At 37.5% G+C, this 26763-nt stretch overlaps 2 protein-coding genes, 2 non-coding genes and 1 pseudogene across 5 annotated transcripts; 4 read left to right on the plus strand and 1 right to left on the minus strand.

The window, feature by feature from the left end:
- Window positions 1-205: 205 nt before the first annotated feature.
- Window positions 206-306, plus strand: LOC148293913 (U6 spliceosomal RNA). Its single transcript, XR_015836943.1, has one exon. It is a non-coding gene; the product is annotated as a U6 spliceosomal RNA (small nuclear RNA).
- A 399-nt stretch (window positions 307-705) lies between these two features.
- Window positions 706-1855, plus strand: LOC110744399 (uncharacterized). Its single transcript, XM_021944366.2, has one exon. The coding sequence runs from the start codon at window positions 1003-1005 to the stop codon at window positions 1441-1443; it is 441 nt and encodes a 146-aa protein (XP_021800058.1). The 5' UTR covers window positions 706-1002; the 3' UTR covers window positions 1444-1855.
- Window positions 1856-9216: 7361 nt separating this feature from the next.
- Window positions 9217-11902, plus strand: LOC110748820 (protein PUTATIVE RECOMBINATION INITIATION DEFECT 1-like; annotated as a pseudogene). Its single transcript, XR_015836480.1, has 5 exons — window positions 9217-9222; window positions 9478-9587; window positions 9685-9860; window positions 10415-10734; window positions 11586-11902. The product of XR_015836480.1 is annotated as a protein PUTATIVE RECOMBINATION INITIATION DEFECT 1-like (transcript).
- Window positions 11903-15703: 3801 nt separating this feature from the next.
- On the minus strand, window positions 15704-21088 carry LOC148293914 (uncharacterized). Its single transcript, XM_088254647.1, has 2 exons — window positions 19610-21088; window positions 15704-19528 (listed from the first exon to the last, which is right to left on the minus strand). Exons 1-2 carry the CDS (start codon window positions 21086-21088, stop codon window positions 15704-15706), a joined length of 5304 nt encoding a protein of 1767 aa, XP_088110773.1.
- Window positions 20484-20590, plus strand: LOC148293915 (small nucleolar RNA R71). Its single transcript, XR_015836876.1, has one exon. It is a non-coding gene; the product is annotated as a small nucleolar RNA R71 (small nucleolar RNA).
- Window positions 21089-26763: the final 5675 nt, after the last annotated feature.

The following is a 26763-nucleotide window of genomic DNA, read 5'->3' on the forward strand; positions in this document are numbered from 1 at the left end:
TGATCATTCGATAAAGGATTAGACTTAACAAATGTTATTAGACAAATGACCAAACCTTTTTTTTTCAACAGAAAATACTTCTAATCTATTTTAAGGAGACTTTCATGGTCACCCTTCTATATACTGAATCAATTGTACCCTTGTTATTTAAAAATAATAATAATAATTCGAAAAAAAGCAACAATCACAATATAAGAGGCAAATTGTCCCTTTGGGATATATGATAAAATTCAAACGATATAAAGAAGATTAGCATGACTTGTCGTAAGAATGACACACATAAATCGAGAAATTGTGCATAAAAAAGGGCAACAGTAGACTAACAAACTTGACTACAAATGCCCAAACCGAAATACATATTTGCTGTAACTAGTGTTGTGTTTTAACAGATTATACTAGAGTGGTTAAATTTGTTGATCAAATAGTTTGACATGCTTAAACCGATCAAACAACTAGGCCATGAACATCAACCATATATACTGAAATCACTTTGGGGTGGAGAAATTTCTAGAAAAACCCAAACCATAATTCTATTTTTCAGTTCATTTCCTGCCAGAAATAAAAATTCCTCCTCAAAAATATCTCTCATATTTCACTTTCATTCCCTCTCAACGTGTCCACGTGGAGCGATTCTGGTGGCTGCCACGTATTTCCCACGCCCCGTTTCAGTTTTCTTCTTCGTCTTCCCAAACAAAACTATATATAATCTCTCACACCGTCGTCCGATTTTTCTGCCGAAAGATTCGCTCCCTCTTATCCCGTACGTTTCGCCCTCTCTCTCTCTCTCTCTCTCTCCATATCCCATTTGTAGCCCTCCCTCCCTATCATTTTGGGTTTGGGTTCTCTAGCTTTCTGGGAAAAATATCTTCCCCACGAAACAAAATGAATCCAAAACAATCCCAATCTCCCCCGCCCCATAATCCAGTCTTCGTCCCCAATTTTCTCAATTGAAGTTTGAACCCTAATTTCACCCACTCCTCGACTAGTATTTTTTAACCCCCGATGACTCGGAACTCCTCGTTTGAATCGCCGCCGTCGACTCGGCCGTCGCCTCGCGAGAAGCACCGAGTGGGCGAAGTCGCCGGCGGCGCGGCAGCCGAGTGTGCGGCGGTGTGCTGCTGCTGTCCCTGCAGCGTGATGAATCTGCTGATACTGACGGTGTACAAGGTCCCAAGGGGGCTGTGCAGGAAGGCCTGGGCCCATAGCAAGAAGAAGCGGCGGCGCGTGGCTCAGAAGAAGGGGCTGCTGCAGCCCAGGCCGAACGGGCTTGCCGGCGGCGTCCTCTACAAAGATGACGTGGACGTTAAGAGAGACGCCGACGACGACGGCGATGTGAAGAAGAGCGACGCGGAATCGGAGGGCGCGGATTTGCTGGAGAAGGAGATGTGGGCCCGCTTTTACGAAGCCGGCTTTTGGAGAAGTACTTCTCAGAGAGAATTATGATGACTGTCGTTCTTTGGGCTCTCATGTCGTTTCTTCGATTCGTCGTCGTTTTTGGGTGTACATAGAGGAATTGGAGATGTCGTTTTCGTGAGGCGGGATATTATGCTTCGGGAGAGATACGATTGGGTGATTGATTGTGGCCTAATTGGGTCTTGTCACTGTTTTGTAAATGATTGGATCTTTAAAGTCGGCAGCATCAGGACCAAAGCCAAAAAAGAATATAGAATTGGGTGTGATTCGTGAATGGTAGTTTTCCTTGGTCTTCACATATTTTAACCAAAAATATTACATAATATAATGTTAAACCTGGTTAATAATTTATCCATGTTGTTTATAAGCAATCCATAGAAAACGCTTGCTATGAAAATATGTTAGTGAATCAAGATACTTCTTTGTTTTCGTTTGTTTTGAATCTTCATGTTCACTCGATTTTTAACTTTTGTTTAGTATTATCTAAGCGGCTTTTAGTTCAAGTGGTTAAGAGCAGTTATCTTTGTTGTTTTAAATCCGTTTTGAATTTCCCTCCGTATTATGAGGCAAGATGAGTTAGGGATTGGCTATGTTTGAGCACTCTTTGCTAGAGACGTCGTTAGAAAATTCTCTTATTTAAGAGAGTACAATGGTAAAATAAAACAGCTAAACATATTCCTTTTTTAAAGAATAAAATTAAGTAGTTTTCAATTGCACAATCAATGTGCTCATGTTGCTTCTGAAGCTCAGAGTTCATGCAAGCAAGGATGTAACATTTAGCTTGTGTGTCGTCTTGTATGTGCTTAACATATTGAGCACGTTCCTCCTCAGTGACATTATCCCCAGGAGGTTGACGAGGGAACGGCTTATCAAGCACGTATGCAATTTTCTCACTGATCAAAACGATCTTGAGATTTCGGAACCATTCCGGGAAATTGTGCCCCTCAAGGCAATGTTTGTCAAGAATTTTGGCGAGCGCGGTTCCAGACATATCTACATAACATACAAAAATTTAAATTAGATTGCTTTTAGAAAGCCAATTATTCGGGTCTTTTAAATCAAATGGCACCTCCCACTATTTTTGGTAAATTCCATATCCCTCAAATGGAATCCGAGAGTTTAGTTTCAACTCTTAGTGGGGATGGGAGGCTCACCACCATCAAGCTTGCCAAATCATAATAGAATATTGGTTTGCTTGAATGGTGAAGAGAGAGTACTCTTACCCATTCACATCATGATGTGATTACCCATCACTTTGGCCTCTAGCAAATGTGCACCCTCGAATGTTATCGTGAGGTACCATTGTACTAGTTAAGTCATGCCCACCATTTCTGTGAGTGTAGGGGTTCAAGCAACACCTCATCATAATAGAATATTGGCATTACTCGTTGCCTATATTCACAACATCAAATGTTTTGAAATGAGCCCTTTCAAAATAAACACATACTGTGTGTTCCCCACATTAGGGTGAAGCACGGTGTATTGGTTATAATTGATGAGGGTCCACAATGGTGGAAGGCCACAAAAAGATATTCAAAATACCTCTCCGTTTATCAACTTAATATTATTATTGGTTGAGGGAGTTTTAGGTCTTATCATACAACATTCATTTCAATCTCATTAAAATAAAATTTGGTCCTATCATAACTATTGGTCCAATTTGTTAGTAGCATATGGTACTCACACTATTTGTTTTAGAAATCAAGGAATATCTATCACTACTAATAAAAATTTTGCATTCTTGAATTTTGGACATATAGTTATCTTAGGCCCTTAGGATGATTATGGACTTTTAATATTTGATCCAACATGAGCCAAATGTTGGATCTTGATCTAGGGGGTGATTCATTTTAGTTATGCGTTTAACTAATTAAATATGCAATCCTAATCGGGTTTGAGGCCCATCTAACTTGAGCCTTGGACTTCATCTCCTTCTTTCTTCTTCTCCTTTAGCTTACATCATATGAAAAGTAAAGACATGCAAGCCTTTTAACAATTACATAAGAAAAGAAAAAAGGTGAGACATGCAAGCCTCTTTAACAATTACATAAGAAAAGAAAAAAGAGAGACATGCAAGCCTCTTTAACAAAAGAATTAAACCTTATTAATTACAAGCCCAATAAACGAATAAATCACATCCCATGGTTCAATCAAATTGATAGTCGGCCAATCACATAGTTCGATTCAATTTGGGTCTTAGTCCATAATCATCCTTTCAACTACTTCAATCAATTTAAAATAATTGAACTTTAGAATGCAACTTAAACATTTTGGCTTTTTAGTATATGGGCCTAGTTCAAAACGTGGGGTTAAGTATGCAATTAATTAAAGACTCAAGGACCAAACCGCAAAGTAAAGTAATTGCATAGAAGTCCAAAACAAATAATATAATTGCATGAGGAATCCAAGAGGATTCCAAGGTGGGGCTGGCCATGTGAAGTGCGTGTGTGTGTATGTGACATGCATGAGAGTGTTGGTTTGTCCCATAAAAGGATCAAACATGCCTTATCAAGTTTCAAGGAAACATTTCTAAAACCAAGAGTGTGGTCTCCCATGCAAACAAGTTCCTAGGCAAGGGAATAATCCTAAGACCAAGAGAGTGGTTTCCCATGCAAACAAGTTCCTAGGCAAGGGAATAATCCTTCAACCAAGGAAACAATCCCAAAGACCAATGGCACACTAGATATGCCTATGTCTTGATGTTCTAATTTTCTAAAAACTAGAGGAGCAAGCTTTGACTAAGGGAACAAGGGGACATGGAATCTTGGATAACCAAGGTCAATGTCCTCATTCAAATCAAGAGCAACACAATTTCGAAATTGAATCCCACCAAAATGGATCAAAAACTAGAACACATGCATTCATCTTATGAACTCACAAGAACATTCATATGAACTCAAGAACACACATAACACAAAAATCATATTTTTAAGTGTCAAATTTCGTGGAGATGAAAGTGGCTATCAACATAGAAATTTTACAATGCTCAAGCTAGCATTGAAACATCACAAAAACCCCCAAAATCCAATATGGCCGAAACCCCCTTTTTAACCATGTGTTCAAACTTTAATGCCTTCTCTTAAAACATCTATAACACTTAAAGATGCAAGACTTTTCAAAAAAAAAAGAAACAATCAAGGCTTCACAACACATAACATTTATGCCACAAAGAACTTTGACCCATATTCATAAACAAAAACCCAAAATGGTACAACTCATCACTTGACCTTGGCTCTAGATACCACTTGAAGGAAACCTTTAAAAAATCATGAATTTCATTTGAACATCAACATAGATAAATAAAATCATGGCAACGGAAGCTTAAGCATGCATCTATGAGTTCAAAAACAAAAACTTTTTCCATGAATCTTTTAAGCCAAGTGATAGTTGTACTACTTTCCTAGAACATATATTTCTAGTAAGATTGGAAGGAGGAGTTACCCTTGGTGCGTGCTTTCAACCCTATGATAGAATTCCACCAAAGTTGTTGAAGCTTGAATGGCTCCTTCAAAATCTCCACCTTGTTGTTGAAGCTTGAATGACTCCTTCAAAACTTCAACTTAGGAGGTTCTCCAAAAGTCACCAAAATAGGTAACCTCTAAGTCTCTTTGGTGGAGATTTTGAAGGAGCCATTCAAGCTTCAACATAGGAGGTTCTCCAAAAGTCACTAAAATAGGTAACCTCTAAGTCTCTTCACCAACTAGAGCTTGAGAAGAAGATGATGAGCTTAGTGAGAGGATGATGCTAGTGATCCCTCACTAAGATGGTATGAAAGTGTAGAGAGAGTTTTTGGAAGACTAGAGCTTTCTTTCTCTCTCTTCTTTTTCACTAATGACCCCCTTAGGCTTCAAAAAGATGATAGTCATCTTTTACTTGAGTCAACAAGTTGACTCTAGCAACCAAAAGCCCATATGAACGTCCATCCCTTGAAATCGGGCCTCTTGGGCTCAATTTCATTTAAGTTGTCATACAACCCAATCTCTGTGTCCAAAAGGATAAAGCCCAATGAGCCCGGAATTTAAAATTCCCGTTTAAAGCCTATTCCGACATCACGTGTCGTTTAAATTAATTCCATAATTAATTTTGCCTTAACCAATTAACAAAGCTTAATTGATCTCTTCAATTCATCATCTCCATAATGGTTTCTCAAATAACTCAAGTTTAACGGTGTGCGATCCATTAGGTTCTAATTAGCAAGGTCGTGGGAAATTTGAACTCTTTGTAATTGATTGTGAATTAAAACCCCTTTTTAATTCTCCCTATTAGTTAGGATCATTAGTCCTTAGGGCTTCCGCCATCCATGAGTGACACCTAGCATTATGTCATGGATATTCAAGCTAAGTAGAATAAACAGAGAACATATTCAGTTGGAATTACAATGCAATATGGTCCTTCCCTATTACAATGCTTTTAATCTCATTACTAGGGCATGGTGCATGTCAAACCCCTAATGAGATTGTCACATCTTATATGATTTGTATTAGTATGACAAGAACATCCTTCTAGGTCATATCGAATACTCTGATCAGAGATTTGCTTAATCATATCTTCTGAGCATTCTCCTTCTTTACTGAAGGATAGAGATTCCATGTTGTACACTCACATGTCTCCATGAGTCAATCGTGAACCCCAACAATGCTTGTACCACATCCGTGATTAGGACATGTCTTTATAGCATCATCAAAGATCCACAACCTTCCCACAAGACAACCATGGTGCCTCAGGTCCAAGGTCTAATTTGCATTATTCCAACTTGGAGTTTCTTGTTTGACATATAAGTAAAATTTCCATACAAGAAATTTTCGTTTGATCGCGTTCAGTGAACTCATTCTCTATTGAGCACCTACATACTTGTCTCAGTGTCTCCACACGAATAACTTGAGACCAATCATCCTCCCAATTAAGAAGACATAGCATGTACCGGTCTTTCCGGATTGTCAGTGCCCATTTGACAATCCTATGACTAGGAACATTTAGGGCATGAAGATAATAGAGGAAAGGTATCCTGAATCTAACTTCCTTAGATTACTTTCTCTCTATCTCATATCCCTTGGACTTATTGTTTAAGCATGGGTAACTGTTAATGAGACATTTACTAATAAACAATAAACTTGCCCTTTAAGAGGATTAAACATAAGTGTAATACATGAAATATCCTTAAAAGATTACATCATATGATTGGCTTTTAGGGCATATTTCCAACAAAAACCAGCCAAACTTTAAGTTGTAAATCAAGTTTCAAAACTCAAAAATCGATCCTAATCAACCCAACCATCAGTTAGAACATGTTGAGAGGACAAGAAAGCATATCTAGATCGACGAAAATGGTGGCCGGAATCACTGGAATGAACGCCGAAAAATTTAGATAAAAATTGGCATGTTTTTGAGATTTTCCGGCGACAGCAGCGATTGGCTTCGGCGAGAATGGGGTGGGACAAGAAGGGGATGCCGGGCCAGTTCATTTGGGACCGGTCCAGTCGTCAGCGGTGGCCTAAGGTGGTGGTGGTGGCCCAAAACGTGAGCGGCTGGGGGTGTTCTTTCGCAAGGAAGAGGGAGGTTGGAGAGAGAGAGAGAGAGAGAGAGAGAGAGAGAGAGAGAGAGATGTGATTTTTTTTTTTAATAACCAACTTTGAAATATTTACGATTGTGCCACTGCACTTCCGTTGATCGTAATTTTTTCGTTACAACTCCGATTTGAGCCCACTACATGTCTACGAACTCATATTGATGCTATCTACGTCATGGTGCGGTTCCTTTCCCCAAAATTCTACTAGATTAAAAAGTGACCAAAATGGCCCTATCCCCGAGGGCAACATTGTAATTTCATAATTAAATCAATTTAAATTATTAAAATGGGTAATTAAAATCGGGATGGGGTGTCACAAATTAAAGATGTAAACCATGCTTAAAATTAGGCACTTTACCATGCTTAAAAAATAATAGTGAAGATTGAAAATTAACTAAGAACATAAATAAAGTTATCCAAGGACGAATTAAATAGGAAATAAAGAAAATGATTATAGAGATTTAAGTAATTAAGCAACAATTTAAAGGGCAATTTAGTAATGTAAGTACTTATATTGAATAATAAAATAATCAATAACATTAAATGGATTAATTAGGAAAGAAATAAATTATATTAAGTAATTAAATATTTAATCAACAATATAGAACAATAAGTAATTATTTTATATTTTGAGGAACAGCTCGGAAGACTTATAAATATGAATTCCATAGGTACTAATCCCAAAGTGACCACTAGCGTGGTGGTTAGATGGCTCTAGAGCTTAGAAGGGGGAGGGGTTCAAACACCTGTGTGCGTGAGTTCAAGTGAATTCTTTCATTTCGTAAAATATTCATTACTCTTGGTGTGCATAACAAGAATTTCGTAAATTTTTTTGAAAAAAAACGAATATAAGTGCAAATTTTAGCACGAATAAAGGAACAAGTAAAAAGCAGACATGGGTTAATCAAGTTGGTTAGAACACATGTGCTCCCACTCCACAATCGAGTTTGAATCCCCTATCCGAAATTTAGATTAATTTAAAATAGAATATAGTTTGTATTAAAAAAAGAAAAAAAAGGAAGGAGTAAAACTGCTCTCCAAATTTTGTGAGCCGTTTTAGTGAAAGCACAGGAGCAAAGTCTGTGCACGTGTCAACAAGAAGCAGCTAAAGGAAGCGGCTCCGTCATCTGCTTCCTTTCCTTTCCTGTATTTTCTAGCGCCAAAATTCAAACACTATTCGTGCTCGCAAAATGTACTCACAGTCACAGGAGCTCCTCCGAGACTACCATGAACTGAGGAAGAAGAAGAAGCTTCGAATTCCGTAGTGTATCCGACAACGTGCTCAGAGGGCCACAGATCCACGCTCTTCCTCCGAACCAAGCAAGGCGGCTCCATCTGCTTGCTCTGCTTCTCCAACCTCATCTCCAACCCCCAATCGCCCACCGTCCACGTGTCCTGCGCCCCCTCTCAGCTCTCTCAGTCCATCTCCTCCAACCCCCCCTTCCTCCGCTCTCTCCTCGCCTTCCACCCTCACTTCCTCGTCTCGCCTCTCGTTCATGCTCTCTCTTCCTTCGACGACGACCCCATAGCACGACAAGTGGTCCATCTCATTTCCGCTCTCTGCGAATCAGCCGCCGCCTCGCTCTCTGCTGACTTCGTCGCTAGGGTTTCCTTCCGCCTCTCTTCTGGTGCCTTGGCCTGGAGTCGCCGTCAGCTTTATACGGTATTTCCACCATCCGCATCTCTCCATTCTCTCTTTGTTTGTCTGTGAATTCTGGAATTGCTGTTGAGACTTAGATAAACTTTTCCGGTTGTGATTTGTTTTCTGTTTGTTTCCTGAGAAAATGATTTGTGTTTCTCGGTAGCCAAACAGTGTATGACTTGTTACGGCTGGACGAATTTGGTGAAATTGAGCTTGATTCTTCTACTATTTCTCATATTAAAATTCTGTTTGTTTGCGAATTTACATATCAATTTTAAGATTTGGATACATACTTTGGGTAATGTTATTCTGATTTTTTTTTTTCTTTTTCCCGAAGGTAATGTTATTCTGATAGTTTGGTTAGTTTTGGTTTCTCATGGTACACCAATACTATAGTTGAAGGATTGTTAAATAAAACCTGAAATTGCCTTATTTACATTATAATGCAAAATAGGATGAGTTACTGTTGGTTGAGATCCTTGAATAGTTTGTCATGTTTCTTTGAAATTAGATTTCTCTACTCTACAAGTCAAAATGAAATTTGAGTGGGCAAGCTAGGCCTTGAGAGTGAGAAATCTGAGTCAACAGTCACTACATGGGGGTGATCAGATTTCTTACTCTTTTATTTATTTATTATTATTATTATTTTTTTATGAACATCAGATTTCTTACTTTAAGCCATGACTTACATATCCAAGTTTAATGGCTATGGTTTACAGTCTACAATGAAAAGCCTCTGTGCACCTACTGGCTTCTACTAACGAAACTTTTTTCAACAATATCTTTAAGACTTACATCTAATTGATCTCAAGAGATATATATCCCTGCTAACAATTCTGCCATTCTTTAAATTTAGCTTCACTGCTTGGGGGTTTTGTTAAACTGCCAGCAAAATAATCCTTACATTCACATTAGAGACAAGTATGGCCTCATTACCAATCTTGTTGAAGGTCTTGAATTGCCTAGGTAACAAATAAAGAAAAATGAGAATAAACCATGTTCCTTCCATGCATTTAGTACATTATAACTCAAATTCTCTATTTTATATATTCCTTTAACACAGTAAAGATATTCAGGGAGAAATCCTGTTTGTTCTATACAAGGTATCTATTCTCCAATACGCATTAGAGGTTGGTGATGGAACTGATTTTTTATTTGCCTTTTGCCTCAAGCTATTGCACTTGTCTCTAGAGGCCCTCATGAAGACCCAAAGCGATGATGTCCGCTTGAATTGTGTAGGTCAGTTTTCCACTTCTTTAACACTTACTTTTTTGTGCCTTATAAGTGTGGTGCATTTTCCCTTACTTAAAGCACAGCTCAGCAAGATATGACTAGCATTTTGGTCAGCTTGTCATACGCCGTGTGTCTCTATTTATTTAATTTTTCAGAGTAGGTTTTCTTTTTGGGCACATAGGCATATATAGATATCAAGCCTGCAAATGAACTCCCTAATTTCACCACAATTGTTTCTTGTTGATGTCAGACCATATTTTAACTGTCAAGGTGAAGGTCCTTGCAATTTCTTTCATATCATGACAAGATACTTTGCATCTTGAGTTTATTTAGAATCAAACCGTAAAAACGTTGCATCTCCAAGTGCTTGAGTCCTTGACTAGAGAACTTACCGCCTGTAGTGGAAAAAAATTATAATTTTAAACCTTTCAGGTAATATAGAACTCTTTGGGGAAGTGATCCTGACATAGCATGGAATGCTCCCCATTTTACATGCACATTTCCTCATTGGTATCAGTCCTGTCTTCTTTCAACTAACAATTTCCATATTACTTGTCCAGCGTTCTTGACAGTGTTGGCTCAGACTCAGAGAGGAGTTTTCGGGGCTGCATATGCAGTTGATTTAAACAGCATGAGTTCATCCAAAGGAGATAGCTTTGAGCAAGCAACATAAGATGGAAAAAATGTGAATCCAATGAAAATATTGTTTACGGAGGCCATCAAAGGCCCACTGCTTTCAACACCCAGCCAAGTCCAGATCAGCACACTGGATTTACTGTTTAATTACATGTCCTCCTGGGAAGGCACTTCAGGGAAAGAAACGCAAGTCCTAATGGAAGAAAACATTGCAGACATGTATTTGAATTACTGAGATTGTCAGGTTAGTAAAGTTTCAGTGCCAAATAGAACAATAATAGATGTCCTCTGCTTGATATTTTTGTGCTGATAGAGTTTCATTTGAGTATTGCCAAACATCACGAAACCAGAAACTGTGCTGTTTAAGTTACGAGTCAACAATTATCATTATTCAGAAGTGTTTATTGAATTTCTACAAATTTTTCAGTGTTCCTAGTGTAGATAGCTTAACCTTTTAAGTTTTCATTTTTATGGTCATTAGATGTGTTCTTGCAAAGCTTATTTATGAGTATGACTGTATTATTAAGAAAAACCCTCGGAAATTCAAGGATCCAGTGGTCAAATCTTGTGTTCAGGTACTTGACATATTGTCAAAAGCTGAGCAAGCTTTCAAACGGAGGCTTGTTGTTGGGTTTGCAACTTTGGTTCCAGTACTAATTATGTAGCTGACATTCATTTCCATCCAGTTCAAAATCAGACATTAAAACTCATTCTGAACTGCATATCTGATTTCCCTGGAATGGTATAAGCCTCTCTTATAACAGCACTAGTACCTGTTCTAGTAAAGATGCTTAAAAAGCGTTTATAATATGTATATTCATATGGACCTCTCAGTCCTTGTCGCTATCATCAGAACTCCATCTGTTCATAGGAATTTGAATCTACAAATTTCAATTAAAGAAGCAATGCAACATGCTGTATTAGCTTGTCTAAGTATCTCGGAGAAGAATCCTTGTCAAATTTTGCACTCCTTGTTCCTACTTAAGGATGCTTCCTTTTTCAGTACTTCAAACATGAAAATGAGTCATTATACTTCAGTCCAGTTTGTTTTAGAATGAAAACTGGCTGATGGATTTTTCGCCTTGGTCATTTCAGGCAGCATATTAAAAAGAGAGAGAATGCAGTTATTTTACACATTGCAGGCCTGCAGAAAACAGAAGTACACTAACAACAGTCAAGATGAAAGTGCAAAAGAGCATATAAAAAGGCGGTCGCCATCCTGGACGACATGGGAGAAGTTTGCGAGTATCTCATTCACCTGATGTTATCCGACTCTTGTCTAGACTTCTGGGGGATTAAATTTTGGGGATAAGAGATTGTTAGAAGAAATAGAGCTTTTCTTAAAAAATTTAACAGTAACAGAGGGCAGCTAAGAAAATCATATGAGTTTAATTTTCTTTATTGAATCTCCATTTCTCATTTCATTAACGGCGGTGCACAGAGTGAGACACCAGTAGTTATCTACAGGTGCTTCCCATTTTGATCATTAACTGCATTGAGAGCTGTTGTGAAATTTATTGCAAGCGCACAATCCGCACAAGTAATACAGTGATAAGTGAAATGTCGTTCCCACGAAGAGTGATTTAATTTACTAAGTACCAATTGTGATTAACCCAAGACTTTATTTGAACAATTGAATGATGAGATTTTGATTGATTAATTAACTAAAACAATGAATAAAAGCAAGCTTAGAAAAATAAAATAGTGAGATTCAAGTTATGAGAGCACTAGAGCTTCCGATTTCACCATAACCAATTCTACCCAATTCCCTTAGCATGTTAATCCTAATTATTCTCCATGTTGACAGTTGATTTTCCCTACTTTATTCGATACTCCATCCCTGGTTATACCAAAAGTATTCTTATTACCAACCCACTCTATCCCTAGTGATGGAATTAAGATAATAAGAACCCATTAAACTCCTTGGAAAATCTGTAAAACAACCACATAAGTCATGACAAACATCCCTGTCTAATCATGTAACTCATGGCATCTATTACAAGAAGCAACCCTAAATTGGATATCCCTATCGTCAATTTAGCATCAAAACAATTAAATGTTGGCCAAACATTCAAAGTATTAAGCATGGTAAAAGATACTCAACATGGAAAAATACTTGGAACTAACATTGACTAAAGTAATTGAGTATTCATGGCTAGGCTACATCGTAGCCCTAGCAAGAAGAAATTAGTTCATGACAACTTTAATAAAAACCATGATAAACAGTGTCATAGGAAAGAAAAAACCAATTGAAGATTTGATCTCTGCACAACAGCAACTCTCGCTTCAGGTCGTCTTCTTTGTCTCTCTAAAACTCTCTCTCCTTTGAGTGTTTTGGCTATGAGTCTGAATGTGTAGGAATGTGATGGTAGATGATGGGGGATCGCGGATGGATAATGGGTAATGGATCCCTCGAACAATGACCTAAACTCTCTATTTATAACACTCCTAGAAATCCTACCTAAGGTATAATTACAATTGGTATAAAAATAGGATTCCTTCTAAAATAAGGTCTTCTTTATTTCTCCTTGTTTGACTTGATAAGACTTGAACCCTCTTGAACTAGGAAATTAATACAACATTCCTTGCAACAAAAGGAATGACTTGGCTTCTTTTTTAATTAAACTCCAATCTTCATCTTCTTGCCCTTTTTTGCCCACTTTCTCCTATTTCACAATTCCTTCACAAATCTCACAAAACCAATTAAAACAACCAATTTAATTCAAGGAAATTAACAAATAAATAAGCAAAGGAGGCATAAAATATATATAAAATATAGGCTTATCAAATACCCCCAAACCTATCTTTTGCTAGTCCTCGAGCAAAACTGAAAATCAAAAAATAAATTAAAACAAACAAACTAAACTAAACCACTTTCGCAGGTAATCTCGATGGCACTTAGCATGTGCCACAAGCCTTTAAACCTCTAGGTGTCCCTAGTAGGAGGAGTTGTGTCTCCTGAGGGTTTACCAGTCACGACACCCACAAACGCTCCTTTCAAAACAAATTCATTAAAGCAATACTTCCAACAAACTAATAATAACCAATGAATGCCAATCACAATTCAAAAACTAAAGTTATGCCATTACAAATAAAATGCACCATAGTGTAAAGTGTAAAGCCAATACTCCACGCACTCTAACTTAAAGATAACCACACTCGGCGTGTGTACAAATTCGCCTTGACTCTAGGCCTCACTGGATAACTCTCAATTTTCTCACAGAACCTAGGGTTGCACTCTTACCTCGCATATGTGAATGAAGTTAGGTGAAGAAATCAAAATATAAGACACATATGCATCCAAGATGAATAAAAGGCAATTTCTGAAAATAGATCTCATGGAAAGGAAATCAAATACTAAGAACCACAGATGAAGTACATACCTCCACTTTCGAGTAAGAAGTTCCCAAAGATCCGTTTAGGTCTTTACTATGGTTGTAATGTAAGGCTAGGTTATGGGTTATGAAAGAAAGGATAGGAAATACTAGAACTTGAGACATACCAAGGAATTTATCGTATTATACGGCTTGGCTCTTCAAATTTACTTCATAAAGGCATCCAGGATTTTTTATATGCTTTATTTTTTTCTTTTCCTTTTGCAATAGAATATATTTCTCTTCTTTTCTTTTTTTTTTTCTTTTTTTTTTTTAAGCACATATTTCCTCGGTACATGCCACATCTTTTTGTTGATGTAGAGCTTAACCTTCATCCTTATCTTCATGTGCTATGGTATATCCCAAGTTATAGGGTATGGCTAAAAATAGGGTAAAAACAAGGTAAAGAAATATTGTGGGTGATGAAAGAAAAGGCTAAGTATTTGGCTTCAAAGGGTTGATGGCACACACAATGGGTAGGACATGAGGCTTTATTTGGTGGTTAGAACATGCATAGCCTAACATCATCTCTCAAGGTCCATCCAACTCAAAAGTAAAAGCATAAGATGATTCATACAAAACAGAGATTAGTTTTTAGTATTCAATTCAAAAGCCTAATTGAGATCAATCTAAATAAGAAAGAATGAAAATAGTGAATAAGAATAATCCCCAAATACTCTCTCAATAAATGGCAATTCGGCTCAAATATCTCACAATGGTAGTCTCCACTATTTCTCCACAATCATCCAAGTATAGCTACCTTGTCCATCAAAAGACTTGAAGCATGGTTAAGTGAAGTGCTCTAATTATGATGCATAAACTTTCATAGCAACGCTCTAGTTAAAGAAATATGATCAAACATCACATAAACATCACTATTAGTAAGAGAAAGTAAAAGCTTTAACAAATTTTTATTTTTTCAAAAGTGAAAGGAACTTTGTGAGTTTGCAAAAAAATTATGCATGAATTTATGAGTCCTAATTGCTTAAGAATAGAGAAATTTCATCAAAAGGAAGAGGACACACCTGGAATAGCTCCTAGAAATCTCTGATTGCAAATGGAATGGATTTGAAATGATTTGGAATGAAATAAAAAAATTCTGGAAATTTGACTTTTAGCGACGAAAAATCTGATGAACACCGTCGCAGAAAACCTTTAGCAACGCAAAATCTGATGAACACCGTCGCAGAAAAGTCAATTTGTGACGAAAAATCTTCATATTCTGGGCAGATTGCAGCTAGCCTTTTTTTTGGTTTTAGGCCCTTTTTTAGCTTCAAATCTTCCTAAAACGTCATGTAAACTACTTGAGACCCCCAAACCTGTTTTAAAACATCATAATAATCATTCTAAACATGTTGGTGGCTTCAAATTTACATGAAAAACATCAACAACAAAAATAGGCAAAAATTTTGTTTTTGACCAAAATAAGAACATAATAACCTCTTTTGCTATTTTCTGGGTTTTAAAGTTATCTAATGATCGAAATAACTTCTGTAACACATCTGGAACATGTTTCAATCATCATGTGGCTTGAACTAATCGAGAAATGTTCTTTAAAACACAAAGTTCCTTTCTTTGGAACACAAAATCTGTTTTTTTCTTTTTCTTTTTCTTTTCGACTCAAAACTCAAACGACAACAAACAACAAAATTCCACACCCCCAAACCTAAACTCAGCATTGTCCTCAATGTTTAAAGTAAATGCATGTAACAATTAGTAAAGGCATAGAAGGATGGAAAATAAAGAGAGAAAAATTAAAAACAAGGAACGAAGGTACCTAGTTGGGTTGCCTCCCAACAAGCGCTTGGTTTATAGTCCTCGGCCTGACTTGCGAGGTCATCACTCTGGATCATGCAAAGTAATGGAAGTCCGTTGTTGATCAAAATTGACTTCCAAGTATGGCTTCAATCGTTGGCCGTTTACTTTGAAAATGGTGCCTTTTTCGTCATGCCTAACTTCAATAACTCCGGAAGGAAACACTTGCAATATTGTAAATGGTCCAGACCAACGCGATTTAAGCTTCCCAGGAAAGAGTCGGAGGCGGGAATTAAATAGTAGAACTTTCTGACCAGCAAAGAAATCCTTCCTTAGAATATGCTTATCATGCCATTTCTTCGTACGCTCCTTGTATATCTTGGCAGTCTCATAAGCTTCATTACGAAACTCATCGATCTCATTCAATTGAAGTGCCCGTTTTTCACCCGCAGCAATTATGTCAAAGTTGAGTGTTTGGAGTGCCCAATATGCCCGATGTTCTAGCTCCACCGGTAAGTGACAAGCTTTCCCAAAAACTAGACGATAAGGAGACATGCCAATTGGCGTTTTGAATGCCGTTCGATAAGCCCATAATGCATCATCCAATTTTAGTGACCAATCCTTTCTTGAAGCACTCACCGTCTTTTCCAGAATTCGTTTTAATTCTCTATTGGAGACTTCAACTTGTCCACTAGTTTGTGGATGATAGGGAGTAGCAACCTTGTGGGTAATACCATATTTAGCTAAAAGAGAATTAAATTGACGATTGCAAAAGTGTGTACCTCCATCACTGATGATGCTACGCGGAGTCCCGAATCTGGTGAAAATATTTTTTCGGAGAAATTTGACAACACTCTTGGCGTCATTGGTAGGAAGAGCGACGGCTTCAACCCATTTTGACACATAATCAACAGCCACCAATATGTACTTGTTCTTCCAAGATTCAGGGAAAGGTCCCATGAAATCTATTCCCCAAACATCAAACAATTCAACCTCTAGAATATTATTCAATGGCATTTGATTTCTGCTAGAAATATTTCCAGTGCGTTGGCATCGATCACAAGCAGCTACAAATGCATAGGCATCTTTGAACAAAGTTGGCCAGAAAAATCCGGATTGTAATACCTTGGCAGCGGTTTTGGATGCACCAAAATGCCCCCCACACGCCAATGTGTGGCAATGCCGCAATATGTCTTCCATCTCTTCCTCAGGCACACATCTCCGTATAACTTGGTCAGGGCAATGTTTCCACAAATACGGATCGTCCCAATAATAATTTTTAACCAAGGAGAAAAATTTCTTCTTCTGATGAAACGATAAATCAACTGGAATGATAGTACTAGCTAAATAATTCACAAAGTCAGCATACCAAGGAGCTGTAGATGATCGAATAGCATATAACTGTTCATCAGGGAACGTCTCCATAATGGGTGTTGCATCATCACTCACCTCTGCCTCACTGACCAGCCGCGAAAGATGGTCAGCTACCACGTTTTCAGACCCCTTTTTGTCTCGAATTTCAAGATCAAATTCCTGGAGCAATAGTACCCAGCGAATTAATCTTGGTTTTGCATCCTTCTTCGAAAGTAAATACTTTAAAGCTGAGTGATCGGTATACACTATCACCTTTGCTCCAATCAAGTAGGATCGAAATTTATCCAAGGAAAAGATTACTGCTAACAATTCTTTCTCCGTGGTGGTATAATTCCGCTGGGCGTCATTCAAAGTACGACTGGCATAATAAATTACATGAAGTAATTTATTTCTTCTTTGACCCAAGACTGCCCCTACCGCATAGTCACTAGCATCACACATAATCTCAAAAGGCAAGTCCCAATCTGGTGCGACGATGATAGGTGCAGAAGTAAGCTTCTCCTTCAAGATATTAAATGCCTCCAAACACTTCATATCAAAATCAAATTCGACATCTTTGAGAAGGAGATTGCATAAGGGCTTAGTGATTTTGGAAAAATCTTTGATAAACCGCCGATAAAATCCAGCATGACCCAAAAAGCTTCGAATCCCCTTTACTGTAGTGGGCGGTGGCAATTTCTCTATGGTATCAATTTTTGCCTTGTCAACCTCTATGCCTTTAGCTGAAATTTTATGCCCCAGGACTATCCCTTCTTGCACCATAAAATGGCACTTCTCCCAATTCAAAACCAAATTGGTTTCTTCACATCTTTTCAAAACTAATGCCAAATTATGTAAACAAGAATCAAAGGATGAGCCAAAAACAGAAAAGTCATCCATGAATACCTCAATGAAGCGCTCCACCATGTCTGAAAAGATGCTCATCATGCAACGTTGAAAGGTCGCGGGGGCATTACATAATCCGAAGGGCATGCGCCTGTATGCAAAAGTACCGAATGGGCATGTGAATGTCGTCTTTTCCTGATCTTCAGGTGCAATCGGAATCTGATTATACCCAGAGTATCCATCTAAAAAACAATAATGTGAATGCCCAGCAAGTCTTTCCAACATCTGATCAATAAAAGGCAAGGGAAAGTGATCTTTTCTTGTCGCTGTGTTCAATTTCCTATAATCTATGCAAACACGCCATCCTGTAGTTGTTCTTGTCGGGATCAACTCATTCTTATCATTTTTCACCACTGTAATACCCCCTTTTTTCGGTACGACTTGAACTGGGCTCACCCAACTGCTATCTGAAATCGGGTAAATTATTCCAGCATCTAATAACTTTAATACCTCAGCTCGCACAACTTCTTTCATATTCGGATTTAATCGGCGCTGATGCTCAACTGACGGTTTAAAATTATCTTCCATTAAAATCCGGTGCATACACATGGAAGGGCTAATTCCCTTAATATCTGCAATAGTCCACCCTATTGCCATTTTATGCTCCCTCAAAACTCGTAGTAATTTCTCTTCTTCTAGTTTACTCAGATTTGAAGCAATAATCACAGGAAGAGTTTCAGAATTACCCAAGTATGCATATCTTAAGTGGGATGGTAGGGGCTTCAATGTGAGGGTTGGTGCAGTAATGACACTGGGTTGTGGCTTGGAGGTTGTGACGCCAAGCTCCTCAAATTCGCGCCACCTTCCAGGAGGGCGTGGTTTCATCGCTTCCAAAAAATACACCATCTCAGAAATTTTTGGATCCTCATGCTCAGTAGCAAAGGAATGCACAAGGCAAGCCTCCAATGGATCACCTGGATTTTCTGCTTTAAATTTCTCAGAGACAGCTTTGTCCACTATATCCACTCGGAAACAAGAGTCTGATTCCACTGGGTACTTTGTTGCTTCAGAGACATTGAAGGTCACCTGCTCATCAGCCACTCGCAAAATTAATAAACCTTTGTCCACATCAATTAATGTCCTCCCGGTTTTTAGGAAGGGGCGGCCCAAAATAATAGGGGTTTCGGCGTCTTCCTCCATGTCCAAAATCAGAAAATCTGCTGGAAAAATAAGCTTATCAACTTTGACTAAAACATCCTCAATTATGCCTCTGGGATATGTTATGGACCTATCCGCCATCTGTAAAGAAACAGTGGTTGGGTTAATTACCCCCAACCCAATATGTTTAGCAACAGAAGAAGGCATTAGATTAATACTAGACCCTAAATCACATAAAGCTTTTTCAAAATAAGTGGTTCCAATAGTGCATGGTATAGTAAAACTCCCTGGATCCTTTAGCTTAGGTGGTAGCTTCCTTTGCAAAATAGCACTGCATTCTTCGGATAATTTCACTCTCTCATGTTCACCCAATTTCCTCTTCTTTGATATAATGTCCTTCATGAATTTGGCATAACTCGGCATTTGCTCCAAAGCATCGGCAAAAGGAATATTTATTTGTAATTTCTTGAAGATATCAAGAAATTTGGAGAATTGTGCATCCATTTTGTTTTTCCGAAGACGTTGTGGGAACGGAATTTGCTGTACATATGGCTTCATAGGGGCAGCAAGTTGAGGTAATTTCTCTACAGTAGCAGGTTCAATTTCTGCAGAAATTTCAGCATGTTGTGCAGCGGGTCCAATGGTGGTAGATGACGACGGCGACGCGCTAGCAATTTCTGATTTCTCTGCAATTTGCTGCTGCATATTCTTTTCTTCATCCAAGTCTACTGCTGTTTTTATTGGCCTCCCATTCCGAAGAGTTATCGCTTTCGCATGTTCTTGGTTTTTCGGATTAATCTCAGTTTGGCTTGGCAAAGCCCCATTTACTCTTCCTGTCAATACATTAGCTAGCTGGCCCATCTGAACCTCCAAATTTCGGATAGAGGCAGCTTGGTTTTGAAGGGTCGTCTCGGTTTTGCTCATAAATTGATTTGTATTGACGGAGAGAGTGTTGACATTTCCAGCAAGTTGAGTAATTATATCCTCCAATCCATGCTTCTTTTCTTGAGGTGTGAAACCAGGTGGTCCCTGTACATTTTGGTTGTTACTCCATGAAAAATTCGGATGGTTCTTCCATCCCGGGTTATAAGTGTTGGAGTAAGGGTTATTCCGTTGTCGGTTAAAATCAGAGACTTGGTTCACTTGTTCAGATGGTGATGTGAATGGACCAGCTCCACACTCATTGCCATGATGAGCTCCTGCACAAAATTCACAACTTAAATTAGTAGACTGAATAGCATTAACATTTAAAGTACCAAGTTGTTTAGATAGAGTAGAAATTTGCGCAGTTAACGCAGATATGGCGTCAATCTCATGAATTCCAGCTTTCTTTGGTGTTGATCTCTCACTAGGCCATTGATAGTTATTAGACGCCATCTCTTCCAGCAAGTTATACGCTTCAGTTTCTGTTTTTCCCATCAAAGCTCCTCCGGCTGCAGCATCAATTGTTGTTTTGCTTGTATTGTTCAAACCATTGTAGAATGCTTGAACTTGCATCCAAGTAGGTAGCGCATGATGTGGGCACTTCCTTAGCATATCCTTGTATCTGTCCCATGCTTCATAAAAAGGCTCCATGTCATTCTGAGCAAATGACATGATGTCATTCCTGAGTTTTGCAGTCTTTGCAGGAGGAAAGAATTTAGCTAAAAATTTCTTGGCCAAGTCGTCCCATGTAGTAATTGAATTAGGTGGTTGAGAATTCAACCATGACTTTGCCTTTTCCTTTAACGAGAAAGGAAAAAGCCTTAAGCGAACAGCATCATTGGAAGCTCCATTGCACTTAAAGGTGTCACATATCTCCAAGAAATTAGATATATGGCTATTAGGGTCTTCTTGAGGTAAACCACAAAAGATGGAGGATTGCTGAATCATTGAAATTATGGCTGGTCTGATTTCAAAATTATTGGCATCAATGGTTGGACGACGAATGCTCGATGGTGATGCCACCACAGATGGGACATCATAGTCTCTTACTGGTTTTGGTTCCTCAGCCATAGTTGATGGCTTTTCCAATATTGTGTCCTTCCCCCGGTTGAGTTTGTGAAGTGTCCGCTCGATCTCTGGGTCTAATGGTATGAGCTTAAGACTCTGCGAACGTCTCCCAAAACTCATGCACTAGGTGAAGTACCTGAAAAACAAAACAAAAACAAAATTCAAATTAAAATCCGAATCAATCTATATCGATATTAATAAAATTGAAAACACTCCCCGGCAACGGCGCCAAAAACTTGTTGTGAAATTTATTGCAAGCGCACAATCCGCACAAGTAATACAGTGATAAGTGAAATGTCGTTCCCACGAAGAGTGATTTAATTTACTAAGTACCAATTGTGATTAACCCAAGACTTTATTTGAACAATTGAATGATGAGATTTTGATTGATTAATTAACTAAAACAATGAATAAAAGCAAGCTTAGAAAAATAAAATAGTGAGATTCAAGTTATGAGAGCACTAGAGCTTCCGATTTCACCATAACCAATTCTACCCAATTCCCTTAGCATGTTAATCCTAATTATTCTCCATGTTGACAGTTGATTTTCCCTACTTTATTCGATACTCCATCCCTGGTTATACCAAAAGTATTCTTATTACCAACCCACTCTATCCCTAGTGATGGAATTAAGATAATAAGAACCCATTAAACTCCTTGGAAAATCTGTAAAACAACCACATAAGTCATGACAAACATCCCTGTCTAATCATGTAACTCATGGCATCTATTACAAGAAGCAACCCTAAATTGGATATCCCTATCGTCAATTTAGCATCAAAACAATTAAATGTTGGCCAAACATTCAAAGTATTAAGCATGGTAAAAGATACTCAACATGGAAAAATACTTGGAACTAACATTGACTAAAGTAATTGAGTATTCATGGCTAGGCTACATCGTAGCCCTAGCAAGAAGAAATTAGTTCATGACAACTTTAATAAAAACCATGATAAACAGTGTCATAGGAAAGAAAAAACCAATTGAAGATTTGATCTCTGCACAACAGCAACTCTCGCTTCAGGTCGTCTTCTTTGTCTCTCTAAAACTCTCTCTCCTTTGAGTGTTTTGGCTATGAGTCTGAATGTGTAGGAATGTGATGGTAGATGATGGGGGATCGCGGATGGATAATGGGTAATGGATCCCTCGAACAATGACCTAAACTCTCTATTTATAACACTCCTAGAAATCCTACCTAAGGTATAATTACAATTGGTATAAAAATAGGATTCCTTCTAAAATAAGGTCTTCTTTATTTCTCCTTGTTTGACTTGATAAGACTTGAACCCTCTTGAACTAGGAAATTAATACAACATTCCTTGCAACAAAAGGAATGACTTGGCTTCTTTTTTAATTAAACTCCAATCTTCATCTTCTTGCCCTTTTTTGCCCACTTTCTCCTATTTCACAATTCCTTCACAAATCTCACAAAACCAATTAAAACAACCAATTTAATTCAAGGAAATTAACAAATAAATAAGCAAAGGAGGCATAAAATATATATAAAATATAGGCTTATCAAGAGCCTAGAACTGAAGAGACATTACAGAATCAAAATACCCTTTTGTTAAATGTAAATGCACTTAATATTTTGAGTTGATTTAATTTCTCTGGAGGAAACTTGGATTTTTGTTGTACTCTTGTCTAACCCAAATTGACTTTAACTGTTTTGTTTCAAGTTACTTTCATTGTCAAAAACTTAGGCGCAGAACATGATACATGATGATGATATAGCTGATCCAACACTTCATTAATTACCAGGCTTATAAGGAATGAATGAATGATACTTTTCATAAAAATTCCTGAAATATTCAGTACAAAATCAGTGATCACTATACACAATTTCACCTAACAGTAACCGACCAAAATCGATCATTTTGGCCCAGAAATTAACAAATGAAAGTCTCTCATGGTTGTGAAGTTATCTTCAATAATCACATGTTTCTCCATCTCTTCGAGGGCAAGGCGAGCAGCTTCTCTATCCTTTTGCCGCTGCTTTTTGATGAACTCATTGGCTCTCATAATTTCTGCTTCTGCAGCTCCAAGCCTCTCGTTCTTGGCTTCGGTGGTAATTGTTGTAGTGTAGAGAGCATGGTGATGTTCTGCCTTAAGGATTGTGTTGGCAAACCGAGCCTTCAACATTGCAACCCTAGCAGCCCTTCTCGGAGACAGATCATTATTGATCTCATGATTCGATGCAGAGGTGGCTTTGACAGGAGAGGCATGACAGAGATGAGGGCGTAGAACTGTGACTGGTGTTTCACAGCAACTTTGGGATTGGGATGAAGAAACCTCACAAGAAGTTGATGGGGTACAGAGAAGGCCATGATCACCACCTTCAACTTCCTTGTTCAAACCCAAAGCACCTTCAAATTTCCTCTTCACACCCAACCCGTAATCAACTTCATTTTTCTTGGAAGCCAAGCCACCGTCCACTTTCTTCTTCAAACCACCTTCAAGATTTTTCTTCAAGCCCAATTTACCACCATAACTGCTAAGACCATGCACGTCAATATCGGCCATCTTAGTTAAGATCGTCTCCCTCTTTACTCTCTTGCTTTCTTGACCCACAAACCACGTTTCAATGTCGGAATCGAAGTCGGAAAGCGGTGGAATTGGGTTTTTCGGAGGGCCGCTGACAACTTTCCTTGAAGAAGAGGAAGTTGAGGAAGACGGGAACCGGTTAGTCGTCAATTTGCTGTGCTTTTGCTGCGTCGTCGTACCATTCACAGAGGTCTTCGTTTTCAGTGGTTTGCACGGTTGATTTGAGAGAATGCTCTCAACCCATGCTTTGGTGGTACGAGAGAAATGCATGTTGAATTTGAATGAGATAGAAGAAAGTGAGCAAGTAAGGAATTAAGGGAGATAGATAGAGAAATATAGAAACCCTAACTCCAAACAACTATAGAGAGTGAATTGATGGAGAGAGTGAATGCAAGCCAAGTAAAGTGAGTTGATGAGAAATAAAAAATCAAATGAATCTTTAAGACATAGAGAGAGAGTGAATCCTTAGTTGATTAGGAAACCTAAATGTATAATAAATTTTTGCGTATAATCTAACCCAAGCAACTGGAAAAACTGAAACCCCAGCTGTCCTAAACTCGTTACCACCGCCTCTCTCTTCTCTTCTTTTAAATTAAATTTATTTATTTATTTATTTATTTTTATCAAAACGAAAGGTGTATTGCATTTATCATAAAAGGGAGTTTACATAATTTGCTAACGTTGGATGAAGCCAAATCGGTGACCACCGCCTCTCTCTTCTCCTCTTTTAAGTTTTTTTTCAGATAATTTTATTTTCTTTCTTTTTTTGGGTCAAAGTCATATATGTTTGACAAAGTTTTTCGTATAAAAAAATTTCATTTGTTTCCCTTATCTAAATTTTTTTTTGAAAGATAATCTTACATATGTATATATCAAAAACATTCAAAATACCATATAAAAATTAAGAATTGAAATCTATATATATAAAGCAAAAGGTAGAGAATGGTGAAACATTCAAAATACCAGAAAATGCCCTTGGTTAATGCAAACATTAAGAATTGAAATTATTAATTAAGTGAGGATAATATGGTAAATTTACACTTTTTCATATTAAAAAAATTTAAAATTAAAAGAAAATCAAATAATTGATCCTCTTTTTATGGAACACAACTACCTATTATCTTTTTTAGTTCTAAAATAAATTTAATTTTTTCTTTTAAAAAGCCTCTCGCAGGCGCGGAAGCGCATGCAGAGAGGCTAGTTATTAATAAAATGAGAATAATATGGATTATATATTTTTTCATATTAAAAACAAAATAAGATCATGAATCCTATTTTTATGGAACATAATACCCATTTTATCTTTCTTAATTCTAAAATTAAAAAAACAAACAATTAAGAAAGATCGTGTGCCAAGAGTCTAGTAAAAATTGTGGATGAACATTTTTTAAAGATATTCATTTACTTGGTTGGATACACACAATAACATACATAAATATGTTTATTACATGCTTAATTCATAGTCCATCTTTCTACTATTTTCTATCTATTTTTGCCTTCTTTTATTCTTCTTATTTTCTCTCACATTTTCTCTCATGGTCAATGGTCCACGGTGGAACGACCTCGTCAGCCCTAACTACTTGGGGACCAGGGATGGCCTTGCCTAGAAATTAATATAAAGGTCAAGTCTGCCCTTGGTCACACTAATTATGTTAATTAAGTATTCATTTAATTAGCTAATTAATGAGGCTTAAAATAATGCTTATCTCCACAAATCAAGGAATAATGGAACCATTCAATTTCCATGATTTCGTCTATCTCCTCGGATAAAAAGGGATAATTCCTTGAATAACTCAAGAGATGGCTGCAAGATAATTCCCTTATTTATAGCCAAGGATAACACACCAAAAGATAATAATTCAATAAGAGAACATGATAGCAACATTTTCAAAATCATCATCAGAAATGTTGGATAAAATTATTTTCTATTTGGGATTTGAAATACGTCATGAGTTTCTATTAAATTAAATTGCAAGGAATGTCATGCCCTCTTTCCATTTCATTTGGTGGGATTTGAAATACGTCATGAGCTATATATGGAAATTTTTTCCCCTTCAGACAGTGTTCATTTTTATAACTTTGTTCCACCCTAATTACTGAGCTTATTCAGGGCCGTTTTTGAGATTTTGAGGGCCCTATGTGATACTTAAATTGGGGCTTCACATAATCTAATACAAAAATACCATAAGGTCCCTTGCTGCCTCCAATAAGTAATCTGTGTTTAATAGGAAAAAAATTGACAAGTAACGAGTAGTTGCACACAAATGTCATTAACAAATTAGATTATATCACTACTAGAAAAAACGAAATAGACGACGGGAATCCACCGTCGTGTATCATGTTTTACAACCGACGAGAAATCGACCGCCGTCTTTTAACACATGAAATGACGACGGCAAATAACCGACGTGGTTAATATATTACACGTCACAAAAAACACTAAAACCGATGTCAATTTCATACATAAAAGCATAAAAAGACAACTTCCGACTATATTAGACGACGGTTTTAGTAAAACACAGACGTTTAAATAATGTTAAATGTAAAAAATAACTACAAACCCGACGTAAATATTTTTATCAACGTCTCTAAATAAAACAAAACTGACGTGTAAAATGTAGAAACCGTCGTGGTTAATAAATACTACGTTCACTAAATAAAAAAACTGACGTCTAAAACATATAACATGGTAAATTAGACGTCACTTTTGTCAAAAAAAAGTGACGTCTTAAATATTTAACATGGCGTATATTTACTTGAACTGACGTAAATAAAACATAACCACGACCCTTTAGGTCACCACAGACGTTGAAAATTATTTTGACGGCTTGAACATAGAAACAAACGACGTAAATTTAACATTAGACGTCGGTTAATTAAAATACCTGTCATGTTTAATCCATTTACTACGGCCTAGGAATCACATTTTAGGACGTTGTTAGTGGTTTACAACGTCGGTGGTTGTAGAGTTTGACGTGGTTGGCATTTTAAAAGTCTCTTTTGTGAGCCACTTAGACGTGTGTAATCTCTGAGACGTCATTGCTTTTATACTAACCGTCGTTAAAAAGTAACGAAACGCCTTGAGTTATGGATTTGACGTCGGTTATTGTAATATCAAGGTCGTGGTTATAATTTACTATGTCCCAAGAATTCAATTATTCGACGTTGTTATATGATTACACGTCGGTTATTTAAAATACCTGTCATGTTTAATCCATTTACTACGGCCTAGGAGTCATATTTTAGGACGT

Source organism: Prunus avium, chromosome 6, assembly GCF_965620075.1.
Source record: "Prunus avium chromosome 6, drPruAviu1.hap1.1, whole genome shotgun sequence".
NCBI classification, from domain to species: Eukaryota; Viridiplantae; Streptophyta; class Magnoliopsida; order Rosales; family Rosaceae; genus Prunus; species Prunus avium.